This window comes from Macrosteles quadrilineatus, unplaced genomic scaffold, assembly GCF_028750875.1.
Source record: "Macrosteles quadrilineatus isolate MER2022 unplaced genomic scaffold, UCM_ALF_1.0 Scaffold_5__1_contigs__length_97177068, whole genome shotgun sequence".
Classification (NCBI taxonomy): domain Eukaryota; kingdom Metazoa; phylum Arthropoda; class Insecta; order Hemiptera; family Cicadellidae; genus Macrosteles; species Macrosteles quadrilineatus.
The window spans coordinates 76,485,393-76,503,119 of NW_026542598.1; the positions used below are offsets into that span (position 1 = coordinate 76,485,393).

The 17,727-nt window shown below is 34.1% G+C and overlaps 2 protein-coding genes across 6 annotated transcripts in view; one reads left to right on the top strand and one right to left on the bottom strand.

The window, feature by feature from the left end:
- Positions 1-10,877, bottom strand: part of LOC128994615 (DNA-binding protein RFX2-like) — a 69,202-nt gene extending 58,325 nt beyond the window's left edge. For 3 of the 5 annotated variants that reach the window (XM_054419284.1, XM_054419283.1, XM_054419282.1), the window contains exon 1: positions 10,598-10,877. In XM_054419284.1, the coding sequence (XP_054275259.1) occupies positions 10,598-10,751 (154 nt within the window). In that variant the 5' untranslated portion in view covers positions 10,752-10,877. Of the gene's footprint in view, positions 1-9,813; positions 9,890-10,597 lie in introns of those variants that run through there. The other 2 variants (XM_054419286.1, XM_054419285.1) reach the window with 1 other exon arrangement.
- Positions 10,878-12,421: 1,544 nt separating this feature from the next.
- Positions 12,422-14,924, top strand: LOC128995366 (U11/U12 small nuclear ribonucleoprotein 25 kDa protein-like). Its single transcript, XM_054420373.1, has 3 exons — positions 12,422-12,536; positions 13,301-13,562; positions 14,597-14,924. Exons 2-3 carry the CDS (start codon positions 13,308-13,310, stop codon positions 14,843-14,845), a joined length of 504 nt encoding a protein of 167 aa, XP_054276348.1. The 5' UTR covers positions 12,422-12,536; positions 13,301-13,307; the 3' UTR covers positions 14,846-14,924.
- Positions 14,925-17,727: the final 2,803 nt, after the last annotated feature.

Genomic DNA, 17,727 nt, shown 5'->3' on the forward strand with positions numbered 1-17,727 from the left:
AAACAGAGGTTTCTTTTGTCATTCAAGCTTTATTCCTCACTTATGAACCTGCTTATTGCTGCCGGGTATACAACCTATCTCTATATTACAAGGGGGTGATCCCCTACCGCCACCTGTAGGGAAACACCCTCTTTTGGGGAGGCAATTACGCAAGATCAAACTACAGCCCTACAGTCACAGTGTCTATTGTTGTTGAAATAGGGTGCGAATAAATCAATCCTGTCAAAAATTTGTTCCGTAAAAAAACTGCTGTACGAAAAAGTATACAGAAGAGATCTAAACAGGGGTGTGATAATAAAAAATGTAAATAATGGTGTAAATACCTGCATTCATGTGATCAATTTGTTGCTAAATTGCAACCGGTTTCGACTCACAAAGGAGTCATCGTCGGGCCAGTACAGATGTCTTCTCGCTTCATTTGAAGGTCGTCAATTCATGATAAATAAATACATTTAACACGCACACGTACACGAACATAAAAACAAACATTTAGGGCTAAAAACGAAAGATGATACAATACGGTAACGGGACACGACGTGATCGGGAACCCCCGCCCGATCACGTTTTTATGTTCGTGTACGTGTGCGTGTTAAATGTATTTATTTATCATGAATTGACGACCTTCAAATGAAGCGAGAAGACATCTGTACTGGTTCGACAATGACTCCTTTGTGAGTCGAAACCGGTTGCAATTTAGCAACAAATTGATCACATGAATGCAGGTATTTACACCATTATTTAGTATTTAACTGTGATCAGGAGGCTAAAATTCAATATAATGAAAAAATGTAATGTTGTCAAATTACAAAGGAAATAGTTTATGAAGACTAAAGGACAGATGGGTGTTTTCACAATCAAATCCTGTAAAAGTATTGGTTTCGATTACAAACTGGATGAATCAATTTTTGCAGATTTTAAGAGTGAGTGTGTTACAACAAAATTTGTTTTATCAAGTTAACAAAGTTTAAATTTTTATTAAGATAAGTTTTATAAAATTAAGGATAAGCATATTTAAAATATTAATGATTTTTTTACCATTATACTCGTATATCCAAAAATAAATGCTTAACGAGAAGTAACATTACAGTATACTTCTGACCAAAGTATATTATCCAAGAAGAGAAGATTTTTATATTTAAATAGATGTGGTTTCTGTCTGTTTATTTGATCCGGGCAAATGAATACTGATCCGATGGGGCTGAAATTTTATTCAAAAGTGAATCATTAACATAACCAACATATTTTTATCCTTAAAACTCTCTTTGTCTATACCTTGAGGACATCCAGTTTAGAGGTGAAGTCCCTGGAAGTAAAGTAGTAATTGGCAACCATTCAAACGAGAAATAAATCACATTTACATTGTTACATTTACCTTGTTTACATTCTGATAAAGTTGTTAATTTTATGTGGCCACACAGCTGACAGAATTTAATCAAAAATCATTTAAAATATCTTAAAAGTACATTTAAGTGTGGATTCTTTTACTAATGGTGGGTATCTTTACGCCATTTCATCAGAAAAATAAGAGAAGGAACCACATTTCTTTACTCTCTTATGCGTACTCACCCTGTGTGAAGCTCAGTAATTAGCATGGACCAAAATAAGGTATAGACTCAAAATAGTTGAGCGAAGCTCACTTTCCCTCACTTTGTAACTTCTTTGTAAGGGCATCAGAATGTAATGGCTTGACCAATTGATATGAAATTTGGCCAACAGCTAAAGAATACTGAGCACAATGTTTAGGTAAAAAAATTTGCAAATTTCCTTTTGGATTTTATTTTACGGGTCACGCAATTTCGCTTGTTATTTTAATGTAAGTTGAAAGAAAAATTATATTGGGTTTATGACATATGGGTTTATCTCGTTTCATTTAAATAAGATAAACATATGTTAATTGTTTGTAACTGTTTTGTTTACACTTCAATGTTTACTTTCATCCTAGGTTAAAGTTGGAATGTAAAAGTTTATTAATGGAAGTAACAATTTTGCTATATTTGTTTTGAACATGCCTCAAAGGCCATGTCGTAATATTGGTCGTCGTAATATTGGTCGTCGCACCAATAATGCAAATATTGTAAGAGAGTGACGTTGTGAACATGAAGAACCAGATGAAGCAGTGGCAGGAGAAGCTGATAATTATAGGCAGTTAGCTAATCAATTCCAACATGAATTAGATGCACTAAAATCTTACACTTGCACTAACTGCCATCGCCAACAACTAACAGCTTCAAACCAATCACCGATTTGTTCGCGTTGTCGTTCAAATGCAACTAAATTCACGGCGGTAAATAATATGGATGTGTCAAGTGTCCCGAACGAATTAACTGACCTGACGATTGTAGAACAAATGTTGATTGCACGAGTACATCCCGCTATGCACATTTACAAAGTACAAGCAAATGGTCAGGCTTTTATCAATTATTATTCTTATTCTTAACTAAATAAATGAACTATTAGATAAATTTGTCATTCTTTAGAACTTAAATAATATCGGGCAAACAAACGGTGAATCTGTTGCAAGGGAACATATTGTAGGTTGTTAGCTGCTTCAGCCGTTGACAATCTTTAAATAATGCTTCGCTCATTTATGCGTCTAAAGTGTTACGGCAGACCACCCTAGTTATTTGTATAACTAGTGCGCAAAGTTGCGCAATTTGCTGCACATGAGAGAATTTTTTTTTTTAGGTTTCTCGAGTGCATCAAAGGCACTTTGTGTTCACGTTACAAATTATATTTTTCCGACAGTTGCTATAAAGCATATAAATAATTAGTCTTTCAAACACTAAACAAAACATTTTAAGTTGGGTTAAATACAATCGTTGGACAAAAATAGAATGTTAACACGAAGGTTGAGAGGTAGTATCAATACTCAAAGGCTGTGAAACGCTGAACTAGCTAATCGTAGTTGTAGTACTATATCTAAGTATCTTTAGTATTGCCAACTAAATAAGTGTTAATAAGTGTTGCCAACTTATTTTCAATAGTAGGCGTATTAACTTATGTGCCTTATAAAAGCACACAGTTTTTTGTTGTTTGGTTGCAATACTGGAGTTCGGCAAAGTAAAATAAGTATGGCAAAGTCAAATGAGTGGAGCAAAGTAAAGAGGGGATGGCAAAGTTAAACGAGTGTGGCAAAAACAAATGCAGCAATTAGCTACTTTGCCCGCTATAATCAGTGCAAGGAAGCCTGCTTTGTCAGGTAACTGAAGGAATAACATTTAGATCCTTACTAGGCCTAGTCATTAGTAAAAAAAATACAAACAATTCACCTAAAAATCCAAGTGGAAATGAATGAAATGTTTTAAATCAACAAGTTGGAAGGGAACCTAGTAATCTTAATAGTGAGGTAACAATCAAGTTGATAAAACTGCTTGAAGTAAATCAACAAACAACCCCCTGAGCCGTTTTCAATTAGCGTTTCCGTATCAACACAATTTAACAAGTTCAATCAGACTTACTGTGTTTTACAAATAATTGAGGATAAGGAATGAAAATTTTTCAAGGGTAATGCAAGAATACTGGAAAATGCTGGTTGGCAATGTTAAATTGTTAGCTTTGTTACGTGAATGATTTATCATAATTATAATCATAATTTTCTTCCTTTTGAGTAAAGAGACAGTAAGGACGGAATAAAAAAAGACGTACACTTAATTGTTGACTAACAATAAAGATGTGGGGATCGGATGTCCATTATGATGTAATTTTACCAATTCTCGTAATTTTACATATTAGTAAGAAATGCACATAATCAAAGCACTAAGGATGTTTTTTTGATAATGTGCAAATTATTCAAAAATTTGTTTTCCCTTCATTTAAACACCTTTAACTATAACTGTTATGATGAAAATTTAGCTTCCCTACAATTTGTAGCTGATTCCCTTATAACAAATAGAACTACCAATAATTTTTTTCCTAGAACCAACCTTTCAACATTTAGCAAAGAATTGTCCTGGAATAACAAGCAGCTACTGCGATTGGCGTTAACACCTCAACTTTATCATCTAATTATAAGTTGGCAACTTTATTTACTTATTGTAAAGTCAAGTTAACAAATCGGAGAAATGCACAGTTGTGATTGGTTGAGATTCAGCCAGCCACCTTTGTGTATTATCGTGCTCCGATGGTTCGTATAACTACGTTCACAACCCCAGATTGTAATCACTCGGATCAATAAAATAACTAATTTTATTCATATTCCCAATACTGGTTTCATTTTTATTTCTATCAAAAGGAAATAGACTACACTAAACTGCTTTGTAAAGAAAATATAGGTAAATATAGAATGAGCAAAATCAGCAGAATCTCGATAACAAGTCTCCCATGGGGATTATCAAAATAAGACTTGCTATCAAGGTTGACATCTAAGCGAGATTTGGGATGACGTGAAATTAAGGTTAATATAAAATTAAAATTTGAAAATGGCACTTGTTAACAAGGGCATCATATTACCAAAGGGCCTTGTTATCAAGGTTACACTGTGACACCACACACCAAACCTGCACACTAAGTGTGATAAGTTTTTATTCAAATAAACTTAACGGAAAACGTGGGGTGCATGCAATAGCTAATTTAAGATTTTCTTCACCGATTGAATTATTAGCTATGATTAACTTAAATCAGGAAATAAAGATGTATATCATACAAACAGGATGTACTGTGTGAATAAATTCTTCCAAAATTTAAAAAATATAAAATGTAAAAAAATTTAAAAAATCTTTTTCAAATGTTGTTTAAATAATTTGGGGAAAAATTTACATTTTATATTATGGGCCTAATTTAGTGGATCTGGAAAACGGCTCTCTAATAATTTTAATGACATTGCGTATTTTGATTAGGCCTACTTATATTTTCTGCTTACCTATACTCCCCCTTTTATACCCGCATGTCAGTGTGTGGGGCAGTCGTGGGAGTGTCAGTGCTACCAACTTAAACTAAAAGTGATTTATAGTTATTGTAGTGAAGAAAGATCAGAATGCTACAAGTTTGATTACAGGCCCGTATTTAAATACTTGAATGCGAATAATACCTTTTAGGTGGAACATTGTGCTAAAACTCAGGCTGTGGCTTAACACAACACAATAAATTAGCTTGTTTATAATTACAGTAATAATAAAATAATGTTATGTATGGTAACATAATTATTTCAGATCATAAGGCATTATATGTGAATATTTAATAAACTGTCTGCATCATTATCATGCTTTGAATCTAAATAAACAAATAATGGGGAGATTTTTATTTCGATCATGTTGTCAGGACTTGACAGCAATACTACGGCATGTCGCAGAGTATAAGCACGTTTCTGCGGCTCGTCGGTATGCTGTCATGCATCTAGCTTGCCGCATCATATAAAACCTTTCATTTTACTCAATGCACTAACAGAGCTACAGGTTGCAGTGGTGTGCTGGAGAGTATAAAAGAGGCCTAACCCATTGGCATTTCAATTTTTTTTAGGAAACGCTCCAAACCCTGGTGTTGTTACCATCTAACGTCGGCCTTTTCATTTATAGCCCAAAAGAAATAATTAGTTGATCATTAATTGATAGCCCAATGACAAATGGCATAAAGGTCAAGAATTGACCTTGCTTGGAAACAAACCACCTACCTTCAGTTTTGAAGTTATAGTTCGGCCGCTTAGGAAGCGACCTCCTCCAGCATTGGTTTAGCATCAGCGCCCAGGTCGTTTTCTAAGCGGCCGAACTATAGTAGTGTAGGTTTTAAGTCATATTATGATAGCGTCTGTTCCAGAAACATAAATGTTATACATTAGAAATTAGGTTGCATGAACGTAACCAATTTCAAATTAAGTAAAGGTTTTTAATGTACGAGTTCTTGTTTAAATCCATAGTAGGCCTAATTATCTTTCCATACAAAAACTGTAGGTACTGGTAAAAGTGATTAAGCACCGATCAATCAAATACTGGACTAACAACATTTAAATGCAATATTCAAAACCTCAATATAGTTTGCTCCAATCATAGTCATGGTGTAAATTACAATTGATAAAACCTTAAGACTATATGCTATAGAGTTAACAGAGCAGAGAATATCGAACATTGCTTCAAAAAAGTAGAATAAAAGAACAAGGAATTTTTAATCTGATTCTAAGTAAACTGTTTCCAAGCTGAAGGGGTGAATGTGATAAAATTTCAAGAGAGTTGTAGCTTTAAGGCCCCGGGTACGGTACGAGCGGTGAGCGGTATGAGCGGTGCCGCACTGACATCAGGTCTGCACAGTTTGCCATATTCGACTAGACTGGCTCCTATAACGGGGGACAATGAGCGTCATAAATGTGACGCTTGTATCGTAGCCACCACTGCCGCGTACGTGCCGCTTGCCGCTCACCACTCGTATCGTACCCGAGGCCTTTAAGGAGACTGTAAAACTTAAACAACCCAATTCTGCCAGCTTATCAGCCTTATTATTATGTCTTATTATCTACCTAGTTTGGACTGATCTGTTGGGGCGTTGAATGGTTATAAAGTTCACCTTCAAATGTGAGTGTTGCTCGTTTGATTCTGAGCAGGATCAACATCAATAAACTTCATTAGCAATTCTCAAAGAATTTATGACAACACTATCTAAAGAAGGTTGGTCAAAAAACTACTCAAATAAGATTCTGAAGTCAGTGACAAATTGATTATTTTTTTATAAGGTTTTTCTATGATTAAAAATCAGTAGCTCCAGTATTGTTTTTTTTTTTTTTTTTTTTTTTTATGTTTAAGACCCAAAACATTTAGTGAATTATAGCTAGGCTTTAATTTGAGCTATTGATCGTTGAACCAGTTATGTTCTGGAGAGACCTACTGTATTACTCAATCAAAAAACATAAATTTGATTAGGCCTATTTCTTGGATATGATATTTATTTAACACAGCGGAGCAGCAAGGGTCCTCTAGTTTAGTATGATAGCTAATTTGCAGTAGTCTATAATTAACGATCATGTTTATCAGCTTTTTTGGTTCAGATATCTTAATTTGTGTTATCTAATTTAACTAATTTAACAGCAATTCACACAGCAATTCAATTGGCAGGATACAATTTTTAAAAAAAATTGAGTACTTTGGTATTATTCGGAGGCCACCCTTATACAGCACGCTGCGGCGGTTATGTTAGGTTGGGTTATCATCAATATGTTTGTAGGACTTTCCTCGTTTCGTTATTAATCGAACAATACCAGATGGGTCATACTTTCGCACGCCAAATCCCCTCCAAGTAGGCCATGGTCAGGTCGTTGACCGAAGCGCGCGCACATCACCTGTATACCTAACCTGGGGTATTTGGCGGGCGAAAGTATGACTCATCTTGTATCGTTTGATTCAAAACGAGAAAAGTCCTAAAAACATATTTATGATAACCCAACCTAACATAACCGCCGCAGCACACTGTATACTTACTTAGCGAGTATAGCGGTGGTGACGCATTCAACTCAATCCTCGCCAACATCGCTGCCTTCTCGGAAGGCAGAACTCAAGGCCGCTCATCGTAATCACATGCTAAATTTGGACAGTAAGTCAAAACTTTAACAGTATGTTCTTTCTAATTATGTAGGTAGGTAGTTATTTTTGGTCTCCAGTAAAAAAATCTCAAAAATAAAGGTGCCTCCGGATATTAATAAAGTACCAAAAATTGCTGCAGTCCTGCAACCTACCTCGGCAAATCTTACCTTAGGAGCTCTAACTTATGAGTCCGTTTACAAATGATGAGCTAAAATCATGATCTATCATAACTTATTTTAGGTAAGTTTGGCAACTTTAAGTTAGTACTTAGTTTTACAGATTAGTGTGAGGCCACTACCTAATAACTTACTTAGCGTTCATTAAAGACCTTAATCCTAGACACACAAGCTACCATCCTAAACAAAATTTGCAATGTTCAACCTAAGTCACTTTTTTCTTGCCATAATTTAATAATAATTGTAAATCAATCCATGGGTAGGGCCTACGGTTTCGCAGAGAACCTGCGATAAATTATCAGGTGACTAAACTTAGCGATATATCAATGTGTATCCGAATATTGCATCGATTATTTTAAACCATGATAAGTAAAAACAATATAGGCTAGCTAACATTAAAAAAGCTTTTTGTGTTTATTTTATTAATTAATTATTTTATCCTAAGTAATTGAGATAAAAACTGGAGGAAACAATTAATTTTATAATCCTATGCAGTTATCATATTAACAGCATTATAAACTGTGTTGATTTTTAAAAGGACAAATTTTGATTCTGAAAAAAGGTTTTTTTTTATTTTTCATTACTTAAATATTATTTGTTTTTGGTGATACATTAGGCCTATTGTTTTGGTTGATTAAATAACAATAAAATCGTAACTTGTATGATTTTTTTCTTTGTACCTGATGTTTTCTGCTCGATTTAGATAAGCATGACCAAATGATGACTAGATAACTTACCTAATCCTTTAAATATAAGTTTGGTAGGCCTATCTACAGTAATTCAAAGAAATAAAGAAACATTATTTATTTGCCAAATTGATCATTTGCTGGAGAGTGATCCCTTGTTTCCTCTGTGATAGGCTATAAAATATTACTCAATAAATTGTTGAAACAAAACAGGATTAAAGCTACATTAAATAGGCCTAATCCCAAACTAAGTTAAGCCTTGATATAAAAGATCCAAACTAAAACCTTGCTGGATTACAGACAAATAAGTTAAGCTAACAAGTATTATTCTGTTGCAGTTTTAATATACTCATCAAGCTCTTGGCTATGTCTATAGGCCTACTAAGTTATCGGTATTTAATTCAGATTAGGCTAGCTAAGGCTTATCGATAGGCTTTAGCACATGCAGGTGCCCCAATATTATAATAGACCTAAGTTACTTATTATAAGTTTGGCTAGACATTATGGTTATTTTACGGTGATCAATAAACCGGGGCTCTTTGATTTTCAAAAAGGCATTTGAATAGTTTCAGTTCAAAATAAGTGCAAGCAGGTAGCTAGCCTTGTCGGAAAGGGCTAATGCCGAATGTGCTCTAACTTAAGTTACAATCAAAGGATCGCCACGAACAAATTAACTTACTGAATATAAATTGTGACGTAGGCCCTATCATGTTGTTATGCATTTTTAAGATATGACAGATATTCATAAGTTAAATCAATTTGTATTGCAAGCAGATATCTTTGTACGTAAACAATAACTTTGTCGGAGTAAAATTTGATGTCAATCCTATCCTAAAACTCACACTGTCTATCCGACAAAATACTAGCTTAGCTTACTATCGGTATTTAATTCAGATTAGGCTAGCTAAGCCTAGGTATCAATCTAGGCCTTCGGTGTCCCAATATTATAATAGACCTACTTAGCCTATTAACTTGGGCCTATAGGCTAGACCTTAATGGTTTTTTAACGTTAAACAGTAAACCGGGGCTCTTTGATTTTCAAAAAGGCATTTGAATAGTTTCAGTTCAAAATAAGTGCAAGCAGTGAGCTAGCCAATAATGTCATAAGGAAAGGGCTAATACCGAACGTGCCCTACAATCAAAGGATCGCCAAGAACACTTTACTGGATATAAATTGTGACGTATCTTGTTGTTATGCATTCAAGATATGATGGATATTCATAAATCAATTTGTATTGCAAGCAGATTTCTTCGTAAACAATAACTTTGTCTGAGTAAAAATTGATGTCAGTCCCATCCTAAAACTCACACTGTCTGTGGACAAAATATGAATCTGATAATTGATGAAATTGATTTCAGTAGCCGTTTATGGGAAAAATGTTTATTTACGACATCTTAATTATTAAAGTAAATATTAAAAGCAACCTTAAAACAAAAGAGACATAAATTCACCTTGTTTTGTTGTTGATTGAGGCGTTATTGGTGTCTATGACTACGGCATCAGACGACGATGGTTGCTAGGCTAAGCCGCTTTACCTCCTACGCGCAAGGATACGTCGTCGTTAAAAAGGACAAATATTCATTTAACTCACAATATTGATAACCCTAGGGTAAACAATCTTATATTTAAAGTTCATTTCGCTTTGATTTTCTTTTCTTGTTCTAAATAAATGCTTGGTATAGAAAAATTATTATCAGTGGAATTGGTACTACTTTTTGACACTAGAACATTTTCTACTGCTCCGATCGGTTACTTCAATAATGGAATGGAATATGCCTACTACAGTGTTCTCTTTGGTAAGTAAGCTAAAACGAAGTGCAATGCGTGCGCCCTTCGCAAAGCAAAAGTGGACTATTCTAAAAGATGGATGATGGCGTGATTTAATCACAAAATAATCTATATCTATTATATTATTATATTTAAATTTAAGTACAGTAAGCTAATTACTACTTTGAATTTGAATATTACTGCTTTTGTTGAATTTTAAAGATAAATGAATAAATTTCAAGTATTTTAACAGCGTTCAATATACCTTAGTGCATACACAAATCAAAGCTCTATTTAAATTGAAATGTCTTCAATAATTTTATTGAGACGGTGCAGTGTCAATAAGTACATTGCATCTTCATGATACATTGCATACATTTTAAGACGCCTTAAAATTCCATCGAGAGCCACTTTCAATAAATTAGCATAATTTAAACCAAATTTTAAAAAGTTAAAATAATTAATTACCTTTAACCAATTTTCTGCTAGGAACTTTTCCTAGGGATTTTCTAACAATTTCTTCCTCATCCAAAATGTTTTGAAAAGCAAGATTTCGTCTTTTTTCCTCGTAGTAGTATTCATCATCACTTAAATACTCTTCTTTAATATAATCATAATCCATTTTTTATGTAGAGATAATTTTAAAATGAGGGTTGAGCCAAATGTTTATTAACTTTAGATAGTGTATCTAAAGTGGATATTTTATTTTTCAAATTCAAATAATTAGACGTATAATATTGTGTTGACGATTTCGTTGTCATAGCAACTTCATCCGGGATACATATGTGCGTCCTCAGTCTGCAAACGGGATAGGATATAATAACAACATCAATCTGCCAACAGGACTGAAAAAATAAACGACTGCTAACTCAAATCAAATCAAACATTAAACGGATATACCGTAGCTTTGACTATTATTAATACAACTTCGGTATTCAATTGTCAATTACTGTAGATAAAAATGGAAATTAAAATTAAAATACCTACCTAATGACTTTTTAAAAGGGTGATAACGGTTAATAGGTCGTAATAAATAAACAACTCAACATACAAATATCATCTTTCATGAGTGCCAAAAGAGACTGGCAGGGAAGTTAAACAAATATTACCTGTTATAAATGTACCATGTACAAATTTATGCATGTTTTTTTTAGGAATAATTCAGTGACTGCACTTTCTTCTGTACGACATCGTCATCGTGTAAAAATTCAATATTACCTCATTTTTAGCACTTATTTTTCAACGGGAATATTTGAAAAATCTTCAGTTTGATTATGTCTTTCCAAGTGTATAGGTAAATGTATAATATTTAATTATATTATAGGTACTTGGAACACGTTGAACTATTTATTTTGAAACTACTTCTTATTCCTTGATATTGTAATCAAGTAAAACGCAAACTATAAATATTACCCGATACCAAGCGAGACACATTAGCGCACTCAAACGCTACCTGACACGAAACAATTAAACAAAAACGCTTCATACTACCCTCAATCGTCGGACGAGCTGGGTAAAACCCGTAAAATACCATAACCCCTTGTCCGATCAACCCGACCGCGATAATAGTGGCCGCGTGTCACGTGTGTGTAAATATTTTTTGTAAGGGTAGTGTTAGTGATAAGAAGAACTCAAGGGCTCAAGAAGACCCCTGAAGCGTCCTAAAGATGCCACGACCACACCCGGTGGAGAAATGCATATGGTGGCATACCGCATAAACATCTTACCTAGAAGAAGGCAACAACAAAGGGGAATCTAATAAATTTAGATATGCTTTATAAGTTTAATAGAGGATCAAAGTCTGTGGTAACCGAACTCAGTGCTTCAGCTGATCCGGTGTGATAAATGATAAATCTGTAAGACAATTGTTTAAATATGCATGGTGGAAGGAAAATACAAAATATGTGTCAATGATTATACCGTTGGTATAATTTATTTGGGTTATATTAACTCTAATATTTTAATAATAAATAAAGGTCTCTAGTCCGTCAGCCTTAAGAACTTTCACTGTGCCCAAAAACTCCTTCTAATAAAATCCATACGATAGTTTTGATTTATTTACCAATTTTATAAACTTGAGACTTGTATATTATATAATATAATAATAGTCATAATATTATTATGACTTGAAATTTTCTATGCTGATTCTTAATTTTTATATGGAATTAATTGTGATTGTGAATTCACTGGATTCTGCGATTGCAGTGGCAGTGGTGGCCAGCAAGTCTGACGTCTGCTGCCTGTTTTTTGTTGTTGTTATTTGTGTTTTGTTTATCTTTGGTTTAGTCTTAACCTCCTGAGAAAATATAAAATGTTCATTTTAGTTTACTATCCATTACTATTTAATTACGGTTGCTAATCTGCTAATTTAAAGATTAGGTAAATCTAAAACCTCTCATACACCAAGGTATCTAGTTTTTAATGTCTTCAAGCAATAACAACTATAACTTAAGTCTTAGGGCTAAGATTAATAGTTTGTGGTTAACTTACCATCGAAAGAAGTAATATACTGTAATTATTCACTTATAGGCTTATTAACTTATTGTACTTTGGTATCAGTAATTAGCGCAAGGCCTAGTAACTTATTGAACTCTGACATAGGCTCCTAACTTTGATCTTTTTGTAAAATACAAAGTATGATTTAAGTCCTTGAAGCACAAGTTTGAGTTAACTTAACAAAACTTGTCTCACTTAGGCCTAAAATATAAGATATAACTATAAGACTGGGACGGTGGCGTTATCCTGTAATCCACCCACTAGGTCACGAATTGTGGATAGAGTATTTATAGGCATGTACTGAGGATGCGATACTCCCTGGTGTAGATTAAAGTCCGCATGATGAGCCATAATAAGGATCCTCAGATTAAATTATACCATGTAGGGCCTACTTACATTTGAGTTAGGCCTATTATGATTTGATCAGTAAGTAAACGCTATCAGCACTGAATATCTGATGTAATAGCTGATCAATTTTAGGGCAACAATGGATGAATCTGAATCAAGAGGTAAAGAGCCGGCCAATATGGCATCTGCGGCGTTCTTTAACTTAGTTTATCACTGAAAAGCTACTTTTGGGTTGAATCTTATTGTTTTCTGATTGTGTGGGACGAGTAACTTAACTTAATGCTGCCAGGAACGGCTGATGCTAAGGTAATAGCTGATCAATTTTAGGGCAACAATGGATGAATCTGAATCAAGAGGTAAAGAGCCGGCCAACAATGAAGATGAATGTGACATCTCGTCATTTAGCCATAAAGATCTCATTGAGATCACTAAGACTACACTTAATGAGGTGTTGGAGCGAGATTCTTTACTGAGCGACTTGCCAAGAGACGTGACACTGGAGGAGGTTAACGCTCAGATTGCTCTGGAGCATGGACAGTCAATGACGGTCTACGTTGATAGAGCAGACGGAGAGGAACTGCCTGTAGTGGTTAGTATAATACAATTAGGCGTTTTAATATTCTAGTTCAGTAGACATCCAATTTATAGCGATCAGCCGCAGCCTATTTTTAAATTCAAATGCAGTAAAACCTCTATTATCAAAAATAAAGGGGAAATTCGTTTTGGATATCTAACATTTCAGAAGGAATTCTTTTTTGCATTTTAAGTGTTAAGAATTAGGCAATAACACTGAAGCTCATTTTAAGGTTATGACACTTACAATAAAAACTAAGGCGTAGTCATAGACTTACCAACACAAATGAAGTAGACTTCTTATCCCATTGTAAATTTTAAAGCGCGTTTATGAGACTAGTTCATGTCCAGTGACATTGATCGCTAGTGGCGACGAAATTTTGATTCTATTATTTTAGGGTTATTGTGCTTTTATCCATTCAGTTTGGCTTGATAAAAAAAGTTGGCGTGTTCTTAAGATGGCTTAAGGCGTAGTATACCGATTCAGAAAACTTCAACTTTGGCCGTTCACTGTTGATTTTATACTAAATTAGTACTGTAACAGTTAAATTTTGCTATTTACAGATATGGTAAAATCCTTCTTCTAGTTTTAATTCTCTTGGTCTGAACCTGGAGGCATAATATATATGACTCAAGTCCAGTACTCAAGTGACTTCTCAATAACCTTCTGAACAGTTAAGCCACTATCTGATTGTACAGGATTTTTTCAAATGTTATTGTTTTTTGTTTTGTTTAGTATAGTAAAGTAGTTAAACACCTTACCACCAGGTGACATGAGACCCCTCATGTCGAGGAGTGTGGCACCAATGATTCTGAACACACATAATTTGTGGCTTTGATCATATCCATTCATTTTCATCCTAACTTCAAATAGTTCAGACTCATTTTGGTGCAGACCAAGGTGTTAAAACAAAGTACGCTAGTCTAGTAGTTACCTAAGAATATCATATGTGTAGTCATCATTTTTATGCAACTCAACCTACAGTGAAACCAACAAAATGATACTTTTAGTTATTGACTAAAATCTAAATAACTTTTTCTTATTTACAGGTGAAACATAAAGATGCGACAGTGTTGGACCTTAAGAGAGCCATCCGAAGGCATTTAATGTGGAGGATGGACAGACTGCAAAAAAAGGTTAAGATAAGTTGGAAATACATCTGGAAAACATATCACTTGGTGTACGACTCAGAAAGACTCGTCAAGGATGAAAAACTGTTATCTGAAATTGGCATAAGGAATAAATCAAGAGTGACCTTTGTGAAGCGATTGAGGAAGAAAGGAGAAGTTGAAAGTTGAACTACTTTGTCAACTGTGCAATTGATTGAAGTCATGTAGTTAATTGCTGGATGTAAATATATTTCCTATTTTTATATAAGTGTTTGATTATTCTAAGGTAAACCGCCCAAACGCAGAAAGGCTGTCCAATCGAAACGAAATATTTTTGAAACGGGATAGTAAGAATTTTTGTCCACTACGGATTTAACTCCGATCGGCACTGTATTCAGCGTTTTTCGATCTAAAAAAGACATCTTCACTCCATTTTGAAACATTTGTAGGGTAGATTAGTTGACCGTTAGAGTTTTGAAGTTTGGCGGGAGTGACACTTAATAAATCATCTACGTGACAAGGTAAAAGAAGTGAGGATATTCAATTTCCGCGGTGGCGAGAGCCTACAAAGTTCCGAATACGACTTTGTTTGACCTACTTAAAGGCAAATATAAATAGAATGCACCAATCGGGTTCTTACTAATGAGGAAAAATAGTAAGAATACCCCTGTGTTTAAGTTGTGGCCAAATGGCCCAGTCAATATAGGTTTTATGTTAGAAGTAATTCTGGGAAAGCTGGATTTCCTCAAAAGTCCCCACTTCTCCCCCTTGTGCTCTCAATCATTCTCAACCCCCCTTTTTAGATAAATTTACAGTCTCTTAGAAATTTAGCTATAACTTTAAAACAGGTAAGGATAACAATAAGGATAATTGTTCGGTGTTTGGGCTGTTTACCTTACCTGTGGTTTACCTACTTACAATCAGGTTACTATTAAAAATCCATTTTTAAGAACTATTTTGTCTCTTGTTTACAATCCAGCTGTGGTTTAACATTCAACTGGTAAATCAGCTCTTATAAATTACAATTTACATTTTAAATCCGTTAAAAAAAGATTGTCACCAACACTGGATCTTTAAAAGTGAACTCTAGAAATAAATCAAACACTAGTGGGTGAAGCCCTTAAGGAAATTACCTTTTTGGTTACATTTTGGCCCTCTGCCAAATCATAACCTTAAAAATGACACCCAAACTGTCTTAAGACTGGCGAAAAAGGAGAAAACTCTTACTGTATTAATTTAATGGTTAATCTAAAGGTGAAATTCCTAAGTTAAAACGATTTCAAAGGCTTAATTTAGCCTAGTGGCATGGCATTATCTATATATATAATTCCGTAAGTCAAATTTTTGTAAAGAAATTGTGAGTGACTGGATGGCCGTAGAAGGATGGGAGGGGTCTTATTTTAAAGGTCTTGACGTGAATTTTGAGGGAAAACTATTCATTTTTCTTATTTTTTTACCATAAATTCGCAACAGAATAAAACTTTTCCCATTAAAACAACATGGGGTTTAATTTGTTTACATCTTTTGAAATTAAAACAGCTGTGCCACAGATTTGAAAACAGTGATCAATACACGCATTTGGTTTACTTTTAGCCAGTCAACTATGAAATGTATACTATAATAAAACTGAAATATTGAAGATTAGTCGGAAAAACGTCTGCATTCTTTGTTTATATTTAAATCATATACTCAAGTTTCATTTTGTCATGCTTTTACGTTATTGTCGTGTTAAAGGAATAAACAACATAGAATAAATATTCTGTATAAATAATCAAAGAGTCGAAATTAAATCTAACTTCTGTTTTGTTTTTATTTTTAAATCATATGGTTCAAGTTTATTTTAAATGATGTTGTTTTCTTTATATTTCTACACATTTTAAGGTTAAGGTTGTGTAAATATATACAACTAAAATAACCTACAAATGTTATTGGTTCTAAAATGGTGTATTTGCATTCCTTCGTATAGTAAATTTTTTTAGTGCAGAGAATATACAACGTAGAGTAATCATATTCGATCATACTTTTATAAAATCACCAGGGATTCAAGATGTTTTGGTATGTAGGCTGCTGGATATATATTCTTTTCATTATAAGTACTGTAATTAATATGAGCGCCAGGGGAATACCACAAAGGCGGGGAACTGTTCATAGGAATGACAGTGCGCGTAGGAGAGCAAGAGTAGATAATGACGAACTTAATCAAGATATGTTACAACCCCTTTTTAGGAGACCCATGGTAGACGCGAGAAATGTAAAGATCCATGATGCAGGATTATTGGACCAAGAGTGCATTCAATGTAGTGCTCTTCATTTTAGAGAAGAACAACGAATAATCATTTTATGACATGTTGCCATAACGGACTTATTAACCTTCCTCAGTCAAAAACTAATGTAGTACTTAAAAGTTTGTTTGAAGAGAGCCCACAACTGTATAAATTCATTCGACAATGCAACAGTGCGATGGCTTTTGCTTATTTTTCAGCCAGTAAGAAAGATATTCCAGGAAAAGGACCATACTGTTTCAAAATTCAAGGACAGATTTATCGTTCAATCTCAGATTTGCTGCCTCAACATGATGAAGACCCCGTGTATGGCCAATTGTACATTATTGACACATTAACAGCAACAGAAATTCGTCAAAGGCGTCGAGAAAATAGTGACTTAAAACCTGAAATATTGTCAAAACTAGCTGAAATTCTATTAGAAAATCCATTTGCACAAATTTACAAAAGAGCTTCGGAAGAAATGGTTGTACAAGGTGACAGTGAATTAGAACTTAGGTTTGTAGACAGGATAAATATGGATCGTCGTAGGTATAATAAGCCTACTGCAGGTGAAATTGCAGGCGTCTTCAATTCATCTGAAGGCGAACCTCCAATGAATTTTTAAAATTCCAAACAGGGAAGCTTTTATTTATCCCCATTAACCACAAGACCAAAGCTACCTTAGTAAATCAGTATTTATTCTCAAACAATGATATGTTTGCTGCCTTTTCATGTTAAACCACTGGAGTGATTCAAATTATTTATTGAAAATGACATCAACAAAAGCAAACAAAGAAGAACAACAAA